A 20,653-nucleotide genomic window follows, 5' to 3' on the forward strand; every position below is an offset into this window, starting at 1 on the left:
AAGTGATTAGGGCAAAGTGTGCCACGATGATGGTGGGATGAGAATGACAAGATATTTATGCCATTAAAACCGAATCATTTGTAAGTTGAACAATGGATGCAAATTTTGGAGCATAGCATATCGTCGTGGGTCATATGAGTAATACTTGGAATACTTAGAAGTCGGTTGTATAATATTGGGGTATAGCTTGTCTTTAAAGAAAAAACTCCATTAAGGACTTAACATAATATTCATGTATTTAGTAATGACTTGCACAACTCATCGATCGTATATAAATAAACCAAAATTTTGTATTGACTTTCTCGATATTTTCCCAGGAATCAACGCCATCGCCTAAAGAAAGTGATAGCAGTGGTGAGACACCTAAATCACATCGTGCCGAAGGAGGTCTGATATTTGCCCGCACAAATCTACCCTTCAAAAAGGATGTCCACATTGACTACATAGAGAAGGATGAAAAGTAAGTCGAAGTTTACCTCTGGAAGAAAACCATATTTTGAATTTTGTTTTTTCTTCACCACTTATTTTTAGAACTCGCAATCTCATACGCAAAGCAATTGAGAAAAATGATTTTCTCAATAACTACATGGATAAGGAACGCAAAGAGATGGTCATCGATGCCATGGAAATGTTGCATTTCAAACAAAATGATTTCATCATCAATGAAGATGATGAAGGCTCTGAGATTTATGTGTCCGAGGAGGGTAAATTTGATGTCATCAAACAGGATAAGGTCATTGGACAATTTGGTGGCGAAACAGTATTTGGTGAATTGGCAATTTTGTATAATGCCAAGCGATTTGCTTCCATACGTGCTGTAACAAATGCCAAAGTATGGAAAATCGATCGAGATAAATTCCGTAAGATAATGGTCATATCTGGCTCCAAGGAGAGGGAGGAGAATTTGCATTTCTTGAGATCCGCACCATTTTTGAATGACTTGTCCGAGGAGGTATTAAGCAAAGTGGTGGATTTATTGCAAAGGGTAAGTAGGAAGTTTGTGAAATTGTTTTATTTAATTTTATTTTTTTATGTATCTCTATTGTTATGTTATGTTATGTTATGTTATGTTATGTTATGTTATGTTATGTTATGTTATGTTATGTTATGTTATGTTATGTTATGTTATGTTATGTTATGTTATGTTATGTTATGTTATGTTATGTTATGTTATGTTATGTTATGTTATGTTATGTTATGTTATGTTATGTTATGTTATGTTATGTTATGTTATGTTATGTTATGTTATGTTATGTTATGTTATGTTATGTTATGTTATGTTATGTTATGTTATGTTATGTTATGTTATGTTATGTTATGTTATGTTATGTTATGTTATGTTATGTTATGTTATGTTATGTTATGTTATGTTATGTTATGTTATGTTATGTTATGTTATGTTATGTTATGTTATGTTATGTTATGTTATGTTATGTTATGTTATGTTATGTTATGTTATGTTATGTTATGTTATGTTATGTTATGTTATGTTATGTTATGTTATGTTATGTTATGTTATGTTATGTTATGTTATGTTATGTTATGTTATGTTATGTTATGTTATGTTATGTTATGTTATGTTATGTTATGTTATGTTATGTTATGTTATGTTATGTTATGTTATGTTATGTTATGTTATGTTATGTTATGTTATGTTATGTTATGTTATGTTATGTTATGTTATGTTATGTTATGTTATGTTATGTTATGTTATGTTATGTTATGTTATGTTATGTTATGTTATGTTATGTTATGTTATGTTATGTTATGTTATGTTATGTTATGTTATGTTATGTTATGTTATGTTATGTTATGTTATGTTATGTTATGTTATGTTATGTTATGTTATGTTATGTTATGTTATGTTATGTTATGTTATGTTATGTTATGTTATGTTATGTTATGTTATGTTATGTTATGTTATGTTATGTTATGTTATGTTATGTTATGTTATGTTATGTTATGTTATGTTATGTTATGTTATGTTATGTTATGTTATGTTATGTTATGTTATGTTATGTTATGTTATGTTATGTTATGTTATGTTATGTTATGTTATGCTATCTTGTTTTTAATATAATTTAATATTTTTAAAAAATTTCAGAAATTCTTTGCCACCAATACCTGCATTGTGCGTGAAGGTGATATCGGCAATGAGTTCTTCATCATAAGAGGCGGCACTGTCACCATTAAAAAGTTAACAGATGCTGGCGAAGAGCGAGTAGTGGATAATCGTAAACGTGGAGATTATTTCGGTGAGCAGGCTTTACTTAATGCTGATCGCAGACAGGCTAGCGTATATGCAGATGCGCCTGGAACAGAAGTATTGAAATTAGATAGAGAGTAAGTAATTAACAGCTGCTGAGTAGCATAAGCAATCAAATGTTTTTTTTTTCCTCAGAGCTTTCATCAGTTATTTGGGCACCATACCCCAACTCCGAGAATTACCTGTGGAGCGCTCAGATCCTGAGGGCCGTGACAGCAATCGAAAATCAGAGTTTGACAATGAATATGCCAAAATACAATTGACCGATCTAAAGAAAATTGCCACCTTGGGAGCTGGAGCCTTTGGCAAAGTCGATTTGGTGCAATATGATGCCAATACCATATTTGCGTTGAAAATTGTGAAAAAGATAGATATTGTGAAACAGGATCAGATAGAGCATATCTATAGTGAGAAACATGTGATGATGAAATGTCGAAGTTCACCATTTATAATAGAGTAAGAATTTAAAGAATTACTTCCTAAGAAAATGTATTTACACCTTTCTTTGTCAGGCTTTTCAAAACCTTTCGCAATGAGAAATTTGTCTATTTTCTTATGGAAGCCTGCATGGGTGGTGATGTTTGGACTGTGATGTCTCAACGCAGATTCTTCGATGAGAAAACTGCTCGTTTTATAGCAGGTTGTGTGGTGGAAGCTTTTGATTTCCTGCACTCACACAATATAATCTATAGAGATTTGAAACCGGAGAATTTAATGTTAACCACAGATGGTTATTGTAAATTGGTGAGTAAGAAGAAAGCTAAAATAAAAGGGCGGCTTGATTGAAATTTCAATACCGCCTCCTCTTGCAGAAAAATTTATTGCCATTGTTTCTTAAAAAAATTGTTAAAATTTCGACTGCAAATACAGTTTTATTGAAATTCTGACAATCATACTGGCCCATTTTGCATGTGAGAGATATTGAGAAAAACTGGGGAAGTCTTAGACTGGGAGGCGGCACACATGCAAAATTCTTTAATAATGTATTAGATTGAATCATTGTCGAAACTAGGTTTGTTTCATATTTTCCATATCAATTCGTTTGCCTTTAAAACACATATTTTCATTTTTATTGGGTAGATGGAGCGTATAAGTAATAATAATTTTTTGATTCATCTTACTAAATAATGATTATTCATTGTAAACGAATTGATATGACAAAATTTCAAACCATGTTATATTGAAAATAAAACAAGCTTTCATGGAATAGGCAACAGGTTCCTGTGTGCACAAATTTGTACGTATGAAGTTATCGTAAAAAAATTGATAATGTAATTGGATTTTTTCTTTAAGAAGATTTGAGTTTGAGTCTTTGGAAAAATTCTTCCAAATTATGACTTAAATGTTAATCTTATTAACCTTTTCTTATAGAAAAGTTGTTAATGGATTAAGAAAAAGAAATTAGTTAAAGCGCCTTAATTTCGACCGGGACAAATCTTAGGTGGCCTCCCTCGTAGATTGCATTGGACTAGAATGTCTTTTTCAAATAAAAAAATAGGTCTAAATAAAGTTATAGACCAATATAAACCATTACAAAATACCACGCCAAAATTTGAAACAAATCGGATGACAATAGCACCCTCTAGTTGCTCAAAAAGTTAAATAGTACAGTAATTTATATGAGAGTTATATCAGGCTGGAAGCACCGGTAACCGAGTTGATAACATACTCAACATAGGCCTGATTTTTAACATAGGCCTGGTTTATATAGGATCTTAAGCTAACCATGGACCAATTTGGCCTTTACTGATTCGAAAGTTAAAGTGCTTTCGACAGGCGTAGGGTTAGGTGAACAAATGGTCAGAGGAATAAATGTATAGACAGACAGTTAGACAGAAAGACAGCCAGACAGAAAGGCAGACGGATAGAAACATTGACTGATATTCAAGAAAAAAGCTAGATTGTCTTAAATATCTTCACAATGAAGACATTCAGGAAAAAACCTGGATTGACTTAAAAATGCCTTCACAATGAAGATAAGGTTAGAGAGAACCTAACTAGCCATTCACTCGGAGACCTTAGGTCCATTGTTTTTACCCGAAAAAAAGGAGTAGACAAGTAAAAGCCTTCTAAGTTCGGCCGGGCCGAATCTGATATACCCTCCACCATGGAGCGCATTTGTCGAATACTTTTTCCTGAATCTCTTTTTAGGCCAACAAAGGATAAAAGAAAACAATTGCTATGCTATTGGAGCTATATCAGGTTATAGTCCGGAGCATAATCGAATTGAATGTACGAGACCATAGTAAAAGTCCTTGTGTAAAATTTCAGGCAATTCTAATAAGAATAGCGTCCTTTAGGGGCTCAAGAAGTGAAAGAGGGAGGGAGATTGTTTTATATGGGAGTGGTATTAGGCTATAAGCCGATTCAGGCCATATTTAATAGTTATGTTGAAGGTCATGAGAGAAGTGGTTGTAGAAAATTTCAGCCAATTCGGATAAGAATTGCGCCCTTTAGCGGCTCAAAAAGTCAAGATCCCAGATCGGTTTATATGGCAGCTATATCAGGTTATAGACCGATTTGAACCATACTTAGATCAGTAGTAAGAAGTCAAAACAAAACACCTTATGCCGAATTTCAGCCAAATCGGATAAGAATATCACTTTTGGTGGCTCAAGAAGTCAAGATTCAAGTTTCGGTTTATATGGCAGCTATATAAGGTTATGAACCGATTTAAACCATACTTAACATAGAAGTTGAAAATCATAATAAAACATGTCATACAAAATTTCAGCCCTCTAGTGGCTCAAGAAGTCAAGACCCCAGATCGTTTTATATGACAGCTATATCAGGTTATAGACCGGTCTCAACTATACTAAGCACAGTTGTTGGAAATTATAACAAAACACCTCATGCAAAATTTCAACCAAATCGGATAAGAATTGCGCCCTCTAGAGGCTCAAGAAGTCAATATCCCACTTCGGATTATATGGCAGCTATATCAAATTATGAACCGATTTGTACCATACTTAGCACAGTTGTTGGATATCATAACAAAACACGTCGTGCAAATGTTTATTCCAATCGGTTAAGAATTGCGCCCTCTAGAGGCTCAAGAAGTCAAGATCCAAGATCGGTTTATATGGCAGCTATATCAAAACATGGACGGGCTAAATCCATACTTACCGCAGTTGTTGGAAGTGATACCAAAACACTACGTGCAAAATTTCAGTCAAATCGGACCGGAATTGCCCTTTCTAGAGACTCAAGAAGTCAAGACCCAAGATCGGTTGATATGGCAGCTATATATAGTTATAGACCGATTTGAAGTCAACTTAGCATAGTTGTTGGAAGTCAAAGAAAACCACCTCTTTCAAAATTTTAGCCAAATCGGATTAGAATTGCGCCCTCTAATGGCTCAAGAAGTCAAGATCCAAGATCGGTTTATATGGCAGCTATATCAAAACATGGACGGGCTAAATCCATACTTACCGCAGTTGTTGGAAGTGATACCAAAACACCACGTGCAAAATTTCAGTCAAATCGGACCGGAATTGCCCCTTCTAGAGACTCAAGAAGTCAAGACCCAAGATCGGTTTATATGGCAGCTATATCAAAACATGGACCGATATGGTCCATTTAAAATCAAAACCGGCCAACACTAGTAAAAAGTATTTGTGCAAAATTTCAAGCGCCTAGCTTTACCCCTTCGAAAGTTAGCGTGTTTTCGACAGACAGACGGACGGACATGGCTAGAACGACTTAAAATGTCATGACGATCAGGAATATATTTGCTTTATGGGGTCTAAGATGAATATTTCGAGGAGTTACAAACAATATGACGAAATTAGTATACCCCCATCCTTTGGTGGAGAGTATAAAACAAAGTGGAGCAGAGCAATCTGGGTCGGCTCCCTTATATACGTCTTTATACCCACCACCATAGGATGGGGGTAAACTAACCTAGTCATACCGTTTGTAACACCTCGAAATATTGATCTAGGAACCCAAAAAGTAAATATATTCTTGATCTTCTCGACATTGTGAGTCCATCTAGCCATGTCCGTCCGTCCGTCTGTCGAAATCACGATAGCCGCTTGACATTTTGCATATATACTTAATATTGATGTAGGTCATTGGGGATTGCAAATGGGTGTCGGTCAATAACCAGATATAGCTCCCATATTTTAGCAGAATCTATGGTGGTGGGTGCTTGTTTTTCACCTAGGAAACCACTTAAAGAGCCTGCTAAAGGCTTGTGTTTGAGCATAAACAGGTGAGACGAGACGTCTAATGATAGGACCTTTCATAATTTCAATTGATTTAAATATGACTTTAATAATTTTCTAAGAAACCAAAAATCTTAAATCTCCGCCATTAAATTGTGGAATTTTTATAAAACCCCATTAAAATAAAAAAAACAAGTAAAAGCGTGCTAAGTTCGGCCGGGCCGAATCTTATATACCCTCCACCATGGATCGCATTTGTCGAGTTCTTTTCCCGGCATCTCTTCTTAGGCAAAAAAGGATATAAGGAAAGAGTTGCTCTGGTATTAAAACGATATCAAGATATGGTCCGGTTCGGACCACAATTAAATTATATATTGGAGACCTGTGTTAAATTTCAGCCAAATCGTATAAAAATTGCGCCCATTGGGGCTCACGAAGTAAAATAGAGAGAACGATTTATATGGGATCTATATCGGGCTATAGACCGATTCAGACCATAATAAACACGTTTGTTGATGGTCATGAGAGGATCCATCGTACAAAATTTCAGGCATATCGGATAATAATTGCGACCTCTAGGGGTCAAGAAGTCAAGATCCCAGATCGGTTTATATGGCAGCTATATCAGGTTATGAACCAATTTGAACCTTATTTGACACAGTTGTTGAAAGTAAAAATAAAATACGTCATGCAAAATTTTAGCCAAATCGGATAGGAATTGCGCCCTCTAGAAGCTCAAGAAGCCAAATCCCCAGATCTGTTTATATGACAGCTATATCAGGTTATGGACCGATTTCAACCATACTTGGCACAGTTGTTGGATATCATAACGAAATACTTTGTGCAAAAATTCATTCAAATCGGATAAGAATCGGATCTAGAGGCTCAAGAATTCAAGACCCAAGATCGGTTTATATGGCAGCTATATCAGGTTGTGGACCGATTTAAACCATACTTGGCACAGTTGTTGGGTATAATAACAAAACACGTCGTGCGAAATTCGGATAAGAATTGCGTTCTCTAGAGGCTCAAGAAGTCAAGACCCAAGATCGGTTTATATGGCAGCTATATCAGGTTATGGACCGATTTAAACCATACCTGGCACAGTTGTTGGATATAATAACAAAACACGTCGTGGAAAATTTCATTTCAATCGGATAAGAATTGCGCACTCTAGAGGCTCAAGAAGTCAAGACCCCAGATCGGTTTATATGGCAGCTATATCAGGTTATGGACCGATTTGAACCATACTTGGCACAGTTGTTGGATATCATAAGAAAACACGCCGTGCAAAATTTCATTCCAATCGAATAAGAATTGCGCACTCTAGAGGCTCAAGAAGTCAAGACCCAAGATCGGTTTATATGGCAGCTATATCAAAACATGGACCGATATGGCCCATTTACAATACCAACCGACCTACACTAATAAGAAGTATTTGTGCAAAATTTCAAGCGGCTAGCTTTACTCCTTCGAAAGTTAGCGTGCTTTCGACAGACAGACGGACGGACGGACGGACGGACATGGCTAGATCGACATAAAATGTCACGACGATCAAGAATATATATACTTTATGGGGTCTCAGACGAATATTTCGAGTAGTTACAAACAGAATGACGAAATTAGTATACCCCCCATCTTATGGTGGAGGGTATAAAAATTGTTTTACAAAAAATTTTTGGTTATAAAATTTTTTTACGTACCTTTACAATGTTTTGGAGAAGTTTTGCGAAACCCTTTCATTTAAGAAACTATTTTTCTGGAAATTTTTGCACCTGGAAAGATAAACAAAAAAATTGTTTGAATATTGGAAAATTTTTTTTTTTTGTATATTTTTTTATAATATTACTGGCCAAACCGGGCCCGCTCCGCTGCGCCTTCTTTAACTCTCGCATATCTTCTTAGGGTGGGGACACTTCGGCCTGAATGCGGATATCGTTTTCGTGCCATTGTAGTCTATGACGCTGAACGCGTTCGAATTCTGGCGAGAACACTCATTGATGTGTGAGAATTTGCCCCTTCTCGATTCCTGGTGGTAATATTCTTCCTTAGGTTAATGTTCTCATTAGGGGAGGGATGGCACCTCAGCCATTTCGACACAAATATGGATATCAAATACGTGCTGCACTTCCAAATCCCTTTATTTTGAGCTCCATATTACTATGGCCGGTAAATAAAGGGTGATTTTTTTGAGGTTAGGATTTTCATGCATTAGTATTTGACAGATCACGTGGGATTTCAGACATGGTGTCAAAGAGAAAGATGCTCAGTATGCTTTGACATTTCATCATGAATAGACTTACTAACGAGCAACGCTTGCAAATCATTGAATTTTATTACCAAAATCAGTGTTCGGTTCGAAATGTGTTCAAATTTTGACAAATTTTGTTCAGCGATGAGGCTCATTTCTGGTTGAATGGCTACGTAAATAAGCAAAATTGCCGCATTTGGAGTGAAGAGCAACCAGAAGCCGTTCAAGAACTGCCCATGCATCCCGAATAATGCACTGTTTGGTGTGGTTTGTACGCTGGTGGAATCATTGGACCGTATTTTTTCAAAGATGCTGTTGGACGCAACGTTACGGTGAATGAACACATTTCGAACCGAACACTGATTTTGGTAATAAAATTCAATGATTTGCAAGCGTTGCTCGTTAGTAAGTCTATTCATGATGAAATGTCAAAGCATACTGAGCATCTTTCTCTTTGACACCATGTCTGAAATCCCACGTGATCTGTCAAATACTAATGCATGAAAATCCTAACCTCAAAAAAATCACCCTTTATGAACCGTTTGGAAGGTGTTTTGGGTCTGTGGCTGCCACCAGCACTTTGCTCTGAAAATAGATATTCGTCTTTTAATCGCAACGGAAATGAAGTTCAGTTCAGGGGGTGCTTTAGGGCGTACCCCAAATCACTTGGCTCCAAATTTTGATATCAAATTCGTTTTCTACTCTCAAATACTTCTCATTTGAGTCTCATATTGTCATAATGGGTCAAATAACCTCAAGACTTGAGCGCAAATTTTAATGCCATATTCGTAATCTACTCGCTGATACCTTTCATTTGAGTCGGTCGGTGGTCGGCTAATATGCCCATTTGGGAGTGAGCGCCCACCCATTACTTGGACCTAATGTTTTATGTCAGATTTGTAATCTACTGCCTACTACTTTTCATTTATGTCCCATATTGACATGAACTTCGAATATATCTGTTTAGAGAAGTTTTGGGGTTGTGGATGGCCTGGTTACTTGGACCCAAATTTTAATACCATATCCTTTTACTATTCTCCAATACCTTTCATTTGATACCCTAATTGTGCCCATCGGACCTCTTTCGGATATGCGAGGCGTTGTTGTGGTAAGGGGGAGGGTCCGTCCCCTCCCGATATCAACAAATTATGTAGCCTATGCGTAACCTTCCAGACCAACCTACACAATCTGTGAAAATTTCAAAGTAATCGGTTTAGTCGTTTTTGAGTCAATACGGAACAAACAAACAAACCGACAAACAAACAAACACAAATTGATTTTTATATATAAGATATAATTTTCTACTTTTTTCTCTATATATGTTTTCTAGGTGGATTTCGGTTTTGCCAAACACATTCCAACCAATCAAAAAACTCACACCTTTGCAGGCACTCCAGAATATGTGGCCCCAGAAATTATACTCGATCGCGGTCATGATCGTTCGGTGGACTATTGGGCCCTGGGCATATTGATATTCGAATTATTGGTGGGTAAGACACCATTTCGAGGGCAAAATCAAATAAAAATTTATCAACAAATTTTGGGAGGCATTGATGTGGTGCAAATGCCCTCGAAGATACCCAAGCCAGCACAAAATCTTATAAGGTCCTTGTGCAAACAATTGCCGGCGGAGAGACTGGGCTATCAGCGTAAGGGTATATTAGACATAAAGAAGCATAGGTAACCTAAAAGTTAAATTAAATAAAAAGATAATGAAACAAAACTTTTTTAATTTTTCAGTTGGTTTGATGGCCTGGATTGGCAGAAGCTAAGAAATAAACAACTTTCCTCTCCCATTAAACGACCCATACACAGCAAAACCGATTTGCAGCATTTTGGTCCCTCAGGTGTGGAAAATGAAGTGGATCCTCCACCCGAGACCAGTGGCTGGGATATTGACTTTTAAACAAAACCACCACCATTTCATAAAAGTGGTTAATTTTACCAACAATTGTTAATTATTATTAAATCATTTTTTTTATACATTTAACTTGCTAAGCTTATGTTAATAGCTTTAAGCCAAAGACAATAATCTTAGTTTAAATATTAAATTTTACATTTAATTATTTTTTTTTTCTATTTTATAAACCAAAAAAAAAAAAAAAACAAAAATAAATGCTTTAAGAAAGTCTAGCTCAGAGTTTCAAGGATTTCTATGGGTTTTTTATGCCAGAAATCAAACCTTGGCTCATTTCCTTTGCTGGAAAAGCTGTGTTGTTACTCAAGGAGAACATTTTGTTTTCAGGGTCTTCCATCAGCTGTGCCTGCATTCACCATGTAGGCTTCTGGGGTTTAACCTAAACAGAGGGTGTGCGTGTGAACTGAGAGCGTGCGTGTGAGCGTAGCATACAAATACCATTTCGTAGTGTGAAATCATTTGCAGCGGAAAATCAACAACATCCGGTTTCCCTTGCTGATGGATGATGACGAAATGCGTTAACATGGCACGAAAAACAACAAGTAACAACTATATCATAAAAACGCAACAACAACAACAAATAATAATAAAGGCAACAAGGGAAGAACATTCATCCGAGACAACAAAAACATTCACTCATATGAGTAAGTGTTGGTAGGCAAACAACCACACAACCATTGATATATCACTTAAAGAAATCAAATCAAGCTAGAGCAAAACAGTATATGGGTCATTCCATATTAAATATCCAAAAAAAAAAAAAATACAAGTAAAAGAGCTATATCTGGTTATAGACCGATTTGGGCCGTACTTGGCATAGTTGTTGAGAGTCATAACAGAACCATTTCAACCAAATCGGACACAAATTGCGGCTTGTAAGGGCTCAAGAAGTCAAATCGGGAGATCGGTTTATATGGAAGCTATATCAGGTTATAGACCGATTTAGACCATACTTGGCACAGTGGTTGGAAGTCAAAATAGAATACCACATCCAACATTTCAACAAAATCGAACACAAATTGCGGCTTGTAAGGGCTCAAGAAGTCAAATCGGGAGATCGGTTTATATGGGAGCTATATCAGGTTATAGACCGATTTGGACCGTACTTGGCACAGTTGTTGGAAGTCACAATAGAATACCACATCCAAAATTTCAACATAATCGAACACAAATTGCGGCTTGTAAGGGCTCAAGAAGTCAAAACGGGAGATCTGTTTATATGGGAGCTATATCAGGTTTTACACCGATTTGGACCGTACTTAGCACATTTGTTGGAAATCATAACAGAACACTACGTGCAAAATTTCAGCCAGATCGGACAAAAGTTGCGGCATATAAAGGCTCAGGAAGCCAAATCGGCGGATCGGTCTATATGGAATCTAAAATAGGTTATTGGATGATTTGGACCATACTTGGCTCAGTTATTGGAAATCATAACGGAACACTTCATGCAAAATTTCGGCCAAATCGGACAAAAATTTAAGCTTCCAGGGGCTCAAAAAATCAAATAGCGAGATTGGTTTATAAGGGAGCTATATCAGGTTATAGACCGATTTGGACCGTACTAAGCAAAGTTGTTTGTAGTCATAACAACACACTATGTGCAAAATTTCTGCCAAATCGGACAAAAATCGGACCCATTTACAGTCCCCAACGATCTACATCGAAATGAAGTATTCGTGCAAAATTCGGATATCGGTTCGGTTCGGATATCGAGTGCCCAACTGAAACTTACTGTACCAAATTTTAGCAAAATCGGATAATAAATGATCCTTATGTGGGCTTAAAACCCTAAGTCAGAAGATAAATCCATATGACAGCTATTTCCAAATTTTAGCAAAATCGGATAATAAATGATCCTTATGTGGACTTAAGACCCTAAGTCAGAAGATAAATCCATATGACAGCTATATCCAAAAGTGGTCTGATGTGGACCATCCTCCTTTCGGATATCAAGCAACATTGTCCAGCTCACTGCTCCAAATTTACTGGAAATCGAGTGATAAATGTGGTTTTTATAGGCTTAAGTGACTGAATACCCAGATCGGTCCATAAGGCAGCTATATCCAAATATAGTCCGATCTGAACCATACTCCGTTCAAATATCGGGTGTCCTACTGTAATTCTCATTATTCTGAATTTCAGTGATCTCGGGCAATTAATGCGGTCTAAAAACCCAGAATTCGCAGATTGGTCTATATGGCAGCTTTATGAAAATATATCCCGTTTTGGACCATATTCGATTTGGATATGGTGGGTCCTAGTACAAGTCATAGTTCTTAATTTCAGCGAAATTGAATAATAAATGCGTTTTTTGTGAGCTTAAGAACCTATACCAGAACATCGGTACATATGGCAGTTATATCCAAATATGATGATTAATGAGATATGGTTGTGTTCAAAATTTCAGCTCAATATCTCTATTTTAAAGGTTGCAGAGTCATAACAACAGACGGAAAGACTCTGGACTGGAAGAATTTCACAACGATCCGAAATATAGAAACTTTGTTGGGTCGGATATCGTTGTTGTAGCCACATTTTCATTTGAAGGTAACGATCCTCGTCAAGCTCCATTGGTTATTCAAAGGTTATTTATGCAAGAGCCGGTGCCGCCCGGCCTCTCACTGATACTCTCCACTCGATACTGCTTATTGCCTGCTCTGCCGTTACAGCTACTCCATATGGAGCATTCCACTATCCGCTACTTGTAGGAGTGCTCGGTAGCTCGCAGCTAAACTTCTCGCGATGAACACCACACAGATTGGACCTCCAAGTTCCAGCATGTGTGGTGTTCAAAGCTATCCTGTGACAGGGTCGGATATTGATATTTGATATTTCGATGTGTTGCAGCACATGAAATGACGGCCCCTTATCCTACGGTGGGTATTAAAATTTGTTGAAAATTCCTTCAATATGAAAATTTTTGAAAATCTTATTTAAAAAAAAATTTCATAATTTCATTTGTATAAATATTTTTCTACAGCAAATTTTCAAACATTTTTTCTGCAGAAAATTGTTGTCAAAATTTCATTTCTGTGTGAAATTTTGTAAAAATCTCTTTTTATGGGAAACTATTTGGGGGTTGTTATGTGATTGGGACGCCCCTAGATAGTTGGTCCCGAATGTTGATATCAGATTCGAGGTCTACTCCCAAATACCTATCATTTGAGCCCCACATTTCTATAGTCGGCAAACATGTTCGGTTTGGGCTGTGTTTGGGGGTTAGGGCGGCCACTCAGTGACTTGGCCTTGAATATATACGTAAATCAGATTTGTGTTCTTAAAAAGAAACCTTTTTTTTTAGGAACCATATTGCAATGGTCAGCAAAGAGATCCTACTTGGGGGTTGTTATGTAGTTGGGTTGGCCCCATAGACATTTTTTCTCGTATGTTGATATTATTGGGTTGCCCAAAAAGTAATTGCGGATTTTTTAAAAGAAAGTAAATGCATTTTTAATAAAACTTAGAATGAACTTTAATCAAATATACTTTTTTACATTTTTTTCTAAAGCAAGCTAAAAGTAACAGCTGATAACTGACAGAAGAAAGAATGCAATTACAGAGTCACAAGCTGTGAAAAAATTTGTCAACGCTGACTATATGAAAAATCCGCAATTACTTGTTGGGCAACCCAATAGATTCGTGCTCTTCTCCTAAAGATCTTTCATTTAAGCCGCATATTGCTATGGTCGACAAATTTGACCCCTTTTGTGGGTGTTTTGGTTTAGAGGCGCCCCTCCAAAAACTTGGACTCATTTTGATATCAGATTCGTATTCTACACTCACATGCCTTTTATTTGAGTCCCATATTGCCATGGTCGATTAATTCGTCCTCTTTGGGGGGTGTTTTAGAGGCTGAGGTAGCCCCATAGACACTTTTTCCCGTATGTTGATATCAGATTTGTGCTTTGCTTCTAAAGACCTTTCATTTAAGCCCCATATTGCTATGGTCGATAAATTCGTCGTTTTTGGGGGGTGTTTTGGTGGAGGGGTGGCCCCCCCGATTTAGGATATACATATACACATTTTCCCGAATATTGATATCAGATTCGTGCTCTACTCCCAAAGACCTTTCATTTAAGCTACATATTGCTATGGTCGATAAATTTGTCCTCTTTGGGGGGTGTTTGGGTGGAGGGGTGGCCCCCCCGATTATGGAGTGTTTTGAAAGCTGAGGAGGCCCCATATACACATTTTCCCGAATGTTGATATCAGATTAGTGCTCTACTTCTAAAGACCTTTCATTTAAGCTATATATTGCTATGGTCGATAAATTCGTCCTCTTAGGGGTGTGTTTTGGTGGAGGGGTGGCCCCCCCGATTTAGGAGTGTTTTGGAGGCTGAGGTGGCCCCATAGACACATTTTCTCGAATGTTGATATCAGATTCGTGCTCTACTCCTAAAGACGTTGATTTCTGCAGCATATTGCTATGGTCGATAAATTTGACCTCTTTGGGGGCTGTTTTGGTAGAAGGGCGGCCCCCTTATTCCGTGGCCCCACATTTTGATATCAGATTCATATTCTACTCTCAAATACCTTTCATTTGGGTCCCATATTGTCGTGATTGGTCTGCATATACATTGGGTGGGTTTTGGGGGTGGGGCAGTCCTCCTAGGCACCCCATCCGAAATTTGATATACCAAATTTGGATACCAAATTTTTGTTTTTAGGCAACTGTAAGAAAGCACACGAAATGTCGCTTATATAGCACCACCCATCTCCGTGATCTGGCGTTTTTGAAAATAAGGGAAAGGGGGGAGGGTCCGCCCCACCTTCAGATGTCTAAAAATGTAGTACCCTATTTTCACCACTTGATCATTATGCACCATCTGTGAAAATTTCAAGAAAATAAGCTTAGCCGTATTTGAGTCTATACGGAACAGACAAACAAACACAAACGGAGTTTTATATCCTACATCACTACAGTGGTACAGGTTATTCTAACTGTAACACCCAGAAGGAAGAGAGATAGACCCATTGATGTATATACCGATCGAATAACTTTCTGATTCGATTTAGCTGTCTGTCTGTCCGTCTGTCTATGTTAATTTGTGTACAGAGAACAAGTCGCAATTTTCATGCGATCGTCATCAAATTTGGTACAAGCGTTTTCTTGGGCCTAGAGACAAATCCCATTGAAATTGGAAGAAATCGGTTCAGATTTGGATGTAGCTTCCATATATATGTTCATCCAATTTGGACTAAAATTGCAGTTAGAATGTCATTTGTAAACCGATTCTCACGAAATGTTGCACTAGTGATTCTCTTATAGGTCTCGATAGTACTGGTGAATGGCATAGAAATCGGTTCAGATTTTGATTTAGCTCTCATATATATGTTCGTCCGATTTGGAATAAAATTGCAATTATATGGTCATTTGTTAAGTGATTCTCACGAAATTTTGCACCTGGGGTTCCCTTATAAGTCTCGACGTTGTTGGAGAATTTCATAGAAATCGGTTCAAATTAAGATATAGCTCCCATATATATGTTCGTCCGATTTGGACTAAAATTATAATTATATCATCATTTGTGAGCCGATTCTCATAAAATTTTGTACGAAGGGTTTTCTTATTAGCCTCGACATTATTGGAGAATTTTATAGATATCAGATCAGATTAAGATATAGCTCATATATATATATATATAAATATATATATATGTTCGTCCGATTTGGACTAATATTGCAATAATTTGGTCATTTGTTAACCGATTCCCACGAAAATTGACACAAAGGATTCCCTTATGACGCCCGGTATTGCTATTGAATTTAATAGATATCGGTTCAGAATAAGATATAGCACCCATATAACTTTTCATCCGATTTTGAATAATACTCAATAATTCAATAATTTGTTAACCGATCTTCACAAAATTGAACGAGGTTTTCTCTTATAACTCTTCTGATGACTGATGAATTTCATAGAAATTTGTTCAGTTGTAGATATAGTTTCCATATAGGCATCTCTTGATTTTCAATCTTAAGGCCTTTGCTAACCCATTTATCAATGGATCTTCTCAAAAATTTACACAACGATTTACTCTATGGCTCCTACAATATGTACGGATTTGGACCGAAATTCTGCATATCGAATTGAAGCAAATTTTATACTTTTCTTGGATGTTCCTTTTGTCCTTTGAATGACATCACCCTTATATCATATATATTTTCTCTTCTCTAAATTTCTTTTAGGATAAACTCAATGGCGGTCGTAAGTCATTGCTCTACGCAAAATTCTTTAATGATGGCTGTTGATGATTATAATAATGATGTTTTGTTGTTGTCGATGTTTGTTGTTGTTGCATGAAAAAAAAATTTATCCTATTAGTAATGATGTTGACGTTGTTGGTGAAGTAAAATGAAGGACGATGATGTTGCTGCTGTTGAAGGTTTTGTATGTTGTTGATGATTTGCAACAAAATCATGTTGAGTTGTATGAATGGCAGATGTTGACATTTTATGAAGATGCGTGCCTACATGTTTTTAAAGCGCAGCAATATATTATGATTTGATGTGAAAAGAGGGGGTGCGGAAGGTTAAGGAGTGAGATATTTTAAGAGAGCTTGATTTTAATTGCATTTAAGCACAGAATCATAAGTGGTAAAATAATGGTGATACTTGAGATGGGGCATTAAGTTTTAAGGGGATGTGGATGAGGGAGTTACAAAACTGCTCGGCAGCTAAGTTGCTAAGGAGTTTGGATTATCATTGCGAGACTCGTGGATCCAATTCCCATCGCCGCCTTCAGTATGGCGCTAATGTGGTATCACAATGGAAAAAAATGTTCTAAGTAGATCTGATATCAGACTGCTTCTTAACGTAAACTAAACTAGCGATAGGTGCTAAAACTGTTTAAATACAATAATAAAAGATCTAATATTTTTGCCATGCCTTTATTCTAATCCAGAAACATAATTATTTCACAATAGTCTAACAATATAATACTCTGGGTAAAATGTTATTCTGCAGGTTAGTAATATGTTTTATAGTGTTCCATATACAAGATACTCAGTTTTTATAGCCACCACCAAAGGATGGTGTCATTCCGTTTGCAACACATCGAAATATCCATTTCCGACCTAATAAAGTATATTCCTGATCAGCTTAAAAATCTAAGACAATCTAGACATGTCTGTCCGTCTGTCTGTTGAAATCACGCAACAGTCTTTAAAAATAGAGATATTGAGCTAAAACTTTGCACAGATTCTTTTTTTTGTCCATAAGCAGGTTAAGTTCGAAGATGGGCTTTATTGGACTATATCTTGATATAGCCCCCATATAGACCGATCGGCCGATTTAGGGTCTTAGGCCAATAAAAGCCACATTTATTATTCGATTTTGCTGAAATTTGGGACAATGAGTTGTGTTAGGCCCTTCGACATCCTTTGTTAATTTGGCCCAGATCGGTCCAGATTTGGATTTAGCTGCCATAAAGACCGATCCTACGATTTAGGGTCTTAGGCCCATAAAAGCCACATTTATTATCCGATTTTGCTAAAATTTGGGACAGTGAGCTGTGTTAGGCCCTTCGACATCTTTCTCGAATCTGGCCCCGATCGGTGCAGATTTGGATATAGCTGCCATATGGACCGATCTCGCGATTTAAGGCCCATAAAAGGCGCATTTATTGTCCGATTTCGCCTAAATTTGGGACAGTGAGTTGTGTTAGACCACTCGACATATTTTTGTAATTTGTTCTATATCGGTCCAGATTTGGATATAGCTGCCATATGGACCGATCTCGCGTTTTAAGGTTTTCGCCGAAATTTGGGACAGTGAGTTAAGTTAGGCCCTTCGAGATTCTTCTTCATGTTGGCTCAGATTGGTACAGATTTGGATATAGCTGCTATATAGACCGATCACTTGATTAAGTGTATATATGATCTCTCGATTTAAGGCTTTTGGACCATAAAAGGCGCATTTATTGTTCGATTTCGCCGAAATTTGGGACAGTGAGTTGTATAAGAGCCTTCGCACCCTTCTTCAATTTGGCCCAGATCGGTCTAGATTTGAATATAGCTGCCATATACAACGATCACTTGATTTAGTGCATATATTTTCCAATGCAAAATGTGCTAAAACTGTTATAATTCAATAATAAATGACATAATATTTTTGGAATTCCTTTACCCTAATCCAGAAATCGTATTATTTTATTATAGCCTTACAATACAACACTCCTATTTAAATGTAATACAACATGTTAGTTGTATATTTTATAATATTCCATGTATACTCAATTTTTATGTAATGAGTTTTATGTATATTTGCAAGGCTTGTATTATCATCGTTCAAATTGTTATACTGTTATACTACAATATAAAAATATATGTTTCCCTTATTTTTGATATTAGTTTTACATACTCTGTCATTTTTCATTTGAAAAGAGTACAATTTTTTATGATGTATATGTATAACACTTAAAATAAAATGTTATACAGTAGCGCCACAAACAAAAAAACGTTCAGATATAAGCTCGTTTTCTATTTAGTTTAGGGTATACTATTGTTATAGCCAAAAACTTTATATTTCTATTGTAGTAAGACAGTATAACAGTTTGAGAAAAGTGTTATACTGATGTAAAACTCAAAATTTGCCCACAAACATAACATTAAGAAATAGCGTAATAGCAAAAAAATATTTGTTCCAATGACAAAAAGTGTTAAAACTGTTATAATTAAATAATACAAAGCTGTAATATTCTGGAATTCCTTTATTCTAATCCAGAAATATTTTTATTTTATCATAGCCTAACAATATAAAACTTTTACTTAAATGTTATACTTCATGAAAGTACTATGTTTTATAGTATTCTATGTTTATACGGTTTTAATGCAATGGATTTTATGTATGTTAATGTGGCTTTTAATAACTTCGTTCAAATTCTTATACTGTTATACTACAATATAAAAATATATATATTTTTTTATTTTTGAATTAGTTTCATATACTCTGTCATTTTTGATTTTTCATAGCTTGTGACTCTGTAATTGCATTCTTTCTTCTGTCAGTTATCAGCTGTTACTTTTAGCTTACTTTAGAAAAAAGGTGTTAAAAAAAGTATATTTTATTAAAGTTCATTCTAAGTATTATTAAAAATGCATTTACTTTCTTTTAAAAAATCCGCAATTACTTCTTGGGCAACCCAATATTTTTACTTTAGTAAGACAGTATAACAGTTTGAGGAAAGTGTTATACTATAATAAAACTCAAAATTTGCTCTCAAACGAAGCATTAAGGAAAACCATACTACAAAAACAAAATCCAATAGCAAATGGTGGCAAAACTGTTATAATTAAAGGATAAAAGCTGTAATATTCTGGAAATCCTTTATCTAATCCAGAAATCTTATTATTTTGTTATAGCCTTACAATGTAACACTCTTATTTAAAAGTTATTCGACATGAAAGTACTATGTTTTACAGTATTCTATGTTTATACAGTTTTTATGCAATGAATTTTATGTATGTTTGCATGGAATTTTCATCATCGTTCAAATTGTTATACTGTTATACTAAAATAAATATATATATATTTCGCTTATGTTTATATTCGTTTCATATAAACTGTAATTTTTAAGCTGAAACCTATAAACATTTGATTTGATATATAAGTATAACACTTGAAGTAAAGTGTTATACAGTTATACCACATCAAAAACACTCAGATCTTCGATCGTTTTCTATTTAGTTTATTTCTATTGTAGTAAGACAGTATAACAGTTTGAGAAAAGTGTTATACTGTTGTAAAACTTAAAATTTGCCCAAGAACATAACATTAAAGAACAGCGGGAATAATTTTTTAGTACCAATGACTGCTTATGGATTAAATTTTAAGTTAAACGAGGTTAGAACTCCTGTTTGGTCAAGTCCCGTCATTTGTGATACTGCTGTAATACCAACAAATATATGCTCTATACAAAATTTTTATTTTATTACCTAAGTGACACCATGAAAAGTTAACTTATTAAAGTCAACAATCTTTGCCATTTTACAATCTTTATCCTCCTTTTATGGCAGGTGTTCAACAATTTAAGAAAAATTTCCATA

General features: G+C 35.8%; 1 protein-coding gene across 11 annotated transcripts in view; it reads left to right on the forward strand.

Annotated features, from left to right (window-relative positions):
• Nucleotides 1–10,720, forward strand: part of LOC106085521 (cGMP-dependent protein kinase 1) — a 61,193-nt gene extending 50,473 nt beyond the window's left edge. For all 11 annotated transcript variants that reach the window (XM_013249800.2, XM_013249802.2, XM_013249807.2 and 8 more), the window contains exons 5-11: nt 318–460; nt 532–985; nt 2,105–2,343; nt 2,402–2,722; nt 2,779–3,010; nt 10,017–10,366; nt 10,427–10,720. In XM_013249800.2, the coding sequence (XP_013105254.2) occupies nt 318–460; nt 532–985; nt 2,105–2,343; nt 2,402–2,722; nt 2,779–3,010; nt 10,017–10,366; nt 10,427–10,592 (1,905 nt within the window). In that variant the 3' untranslated portion in view covers nt 10,593–10,720. The remainder of the gene's footprint in view (nt 1–317; nt 461–531; nt 986–2,104; nt 2,344–2,401; nt 2,723–2,778; nt 3,011–10,016; nt 10,367–10,426) is intronic.
• Nucleotides 10,721–20,653: the final 9,933 nt, after the last annotated feature.

This window comes from Stomoxys calcitrans, chromosome 3 (assembly GCF_963082655.1).
Source record: "Stomoxys calcitrans chromosome 3, idStoCalc2.1, whole genome shotgun sequence".
Classification (NCBI taxonomy): Eukaryota; Metazoa; Arthropoda; class Insecta; order Diptera; family Muscidae; genus Stomoxys; species Stomoxys calcitrans.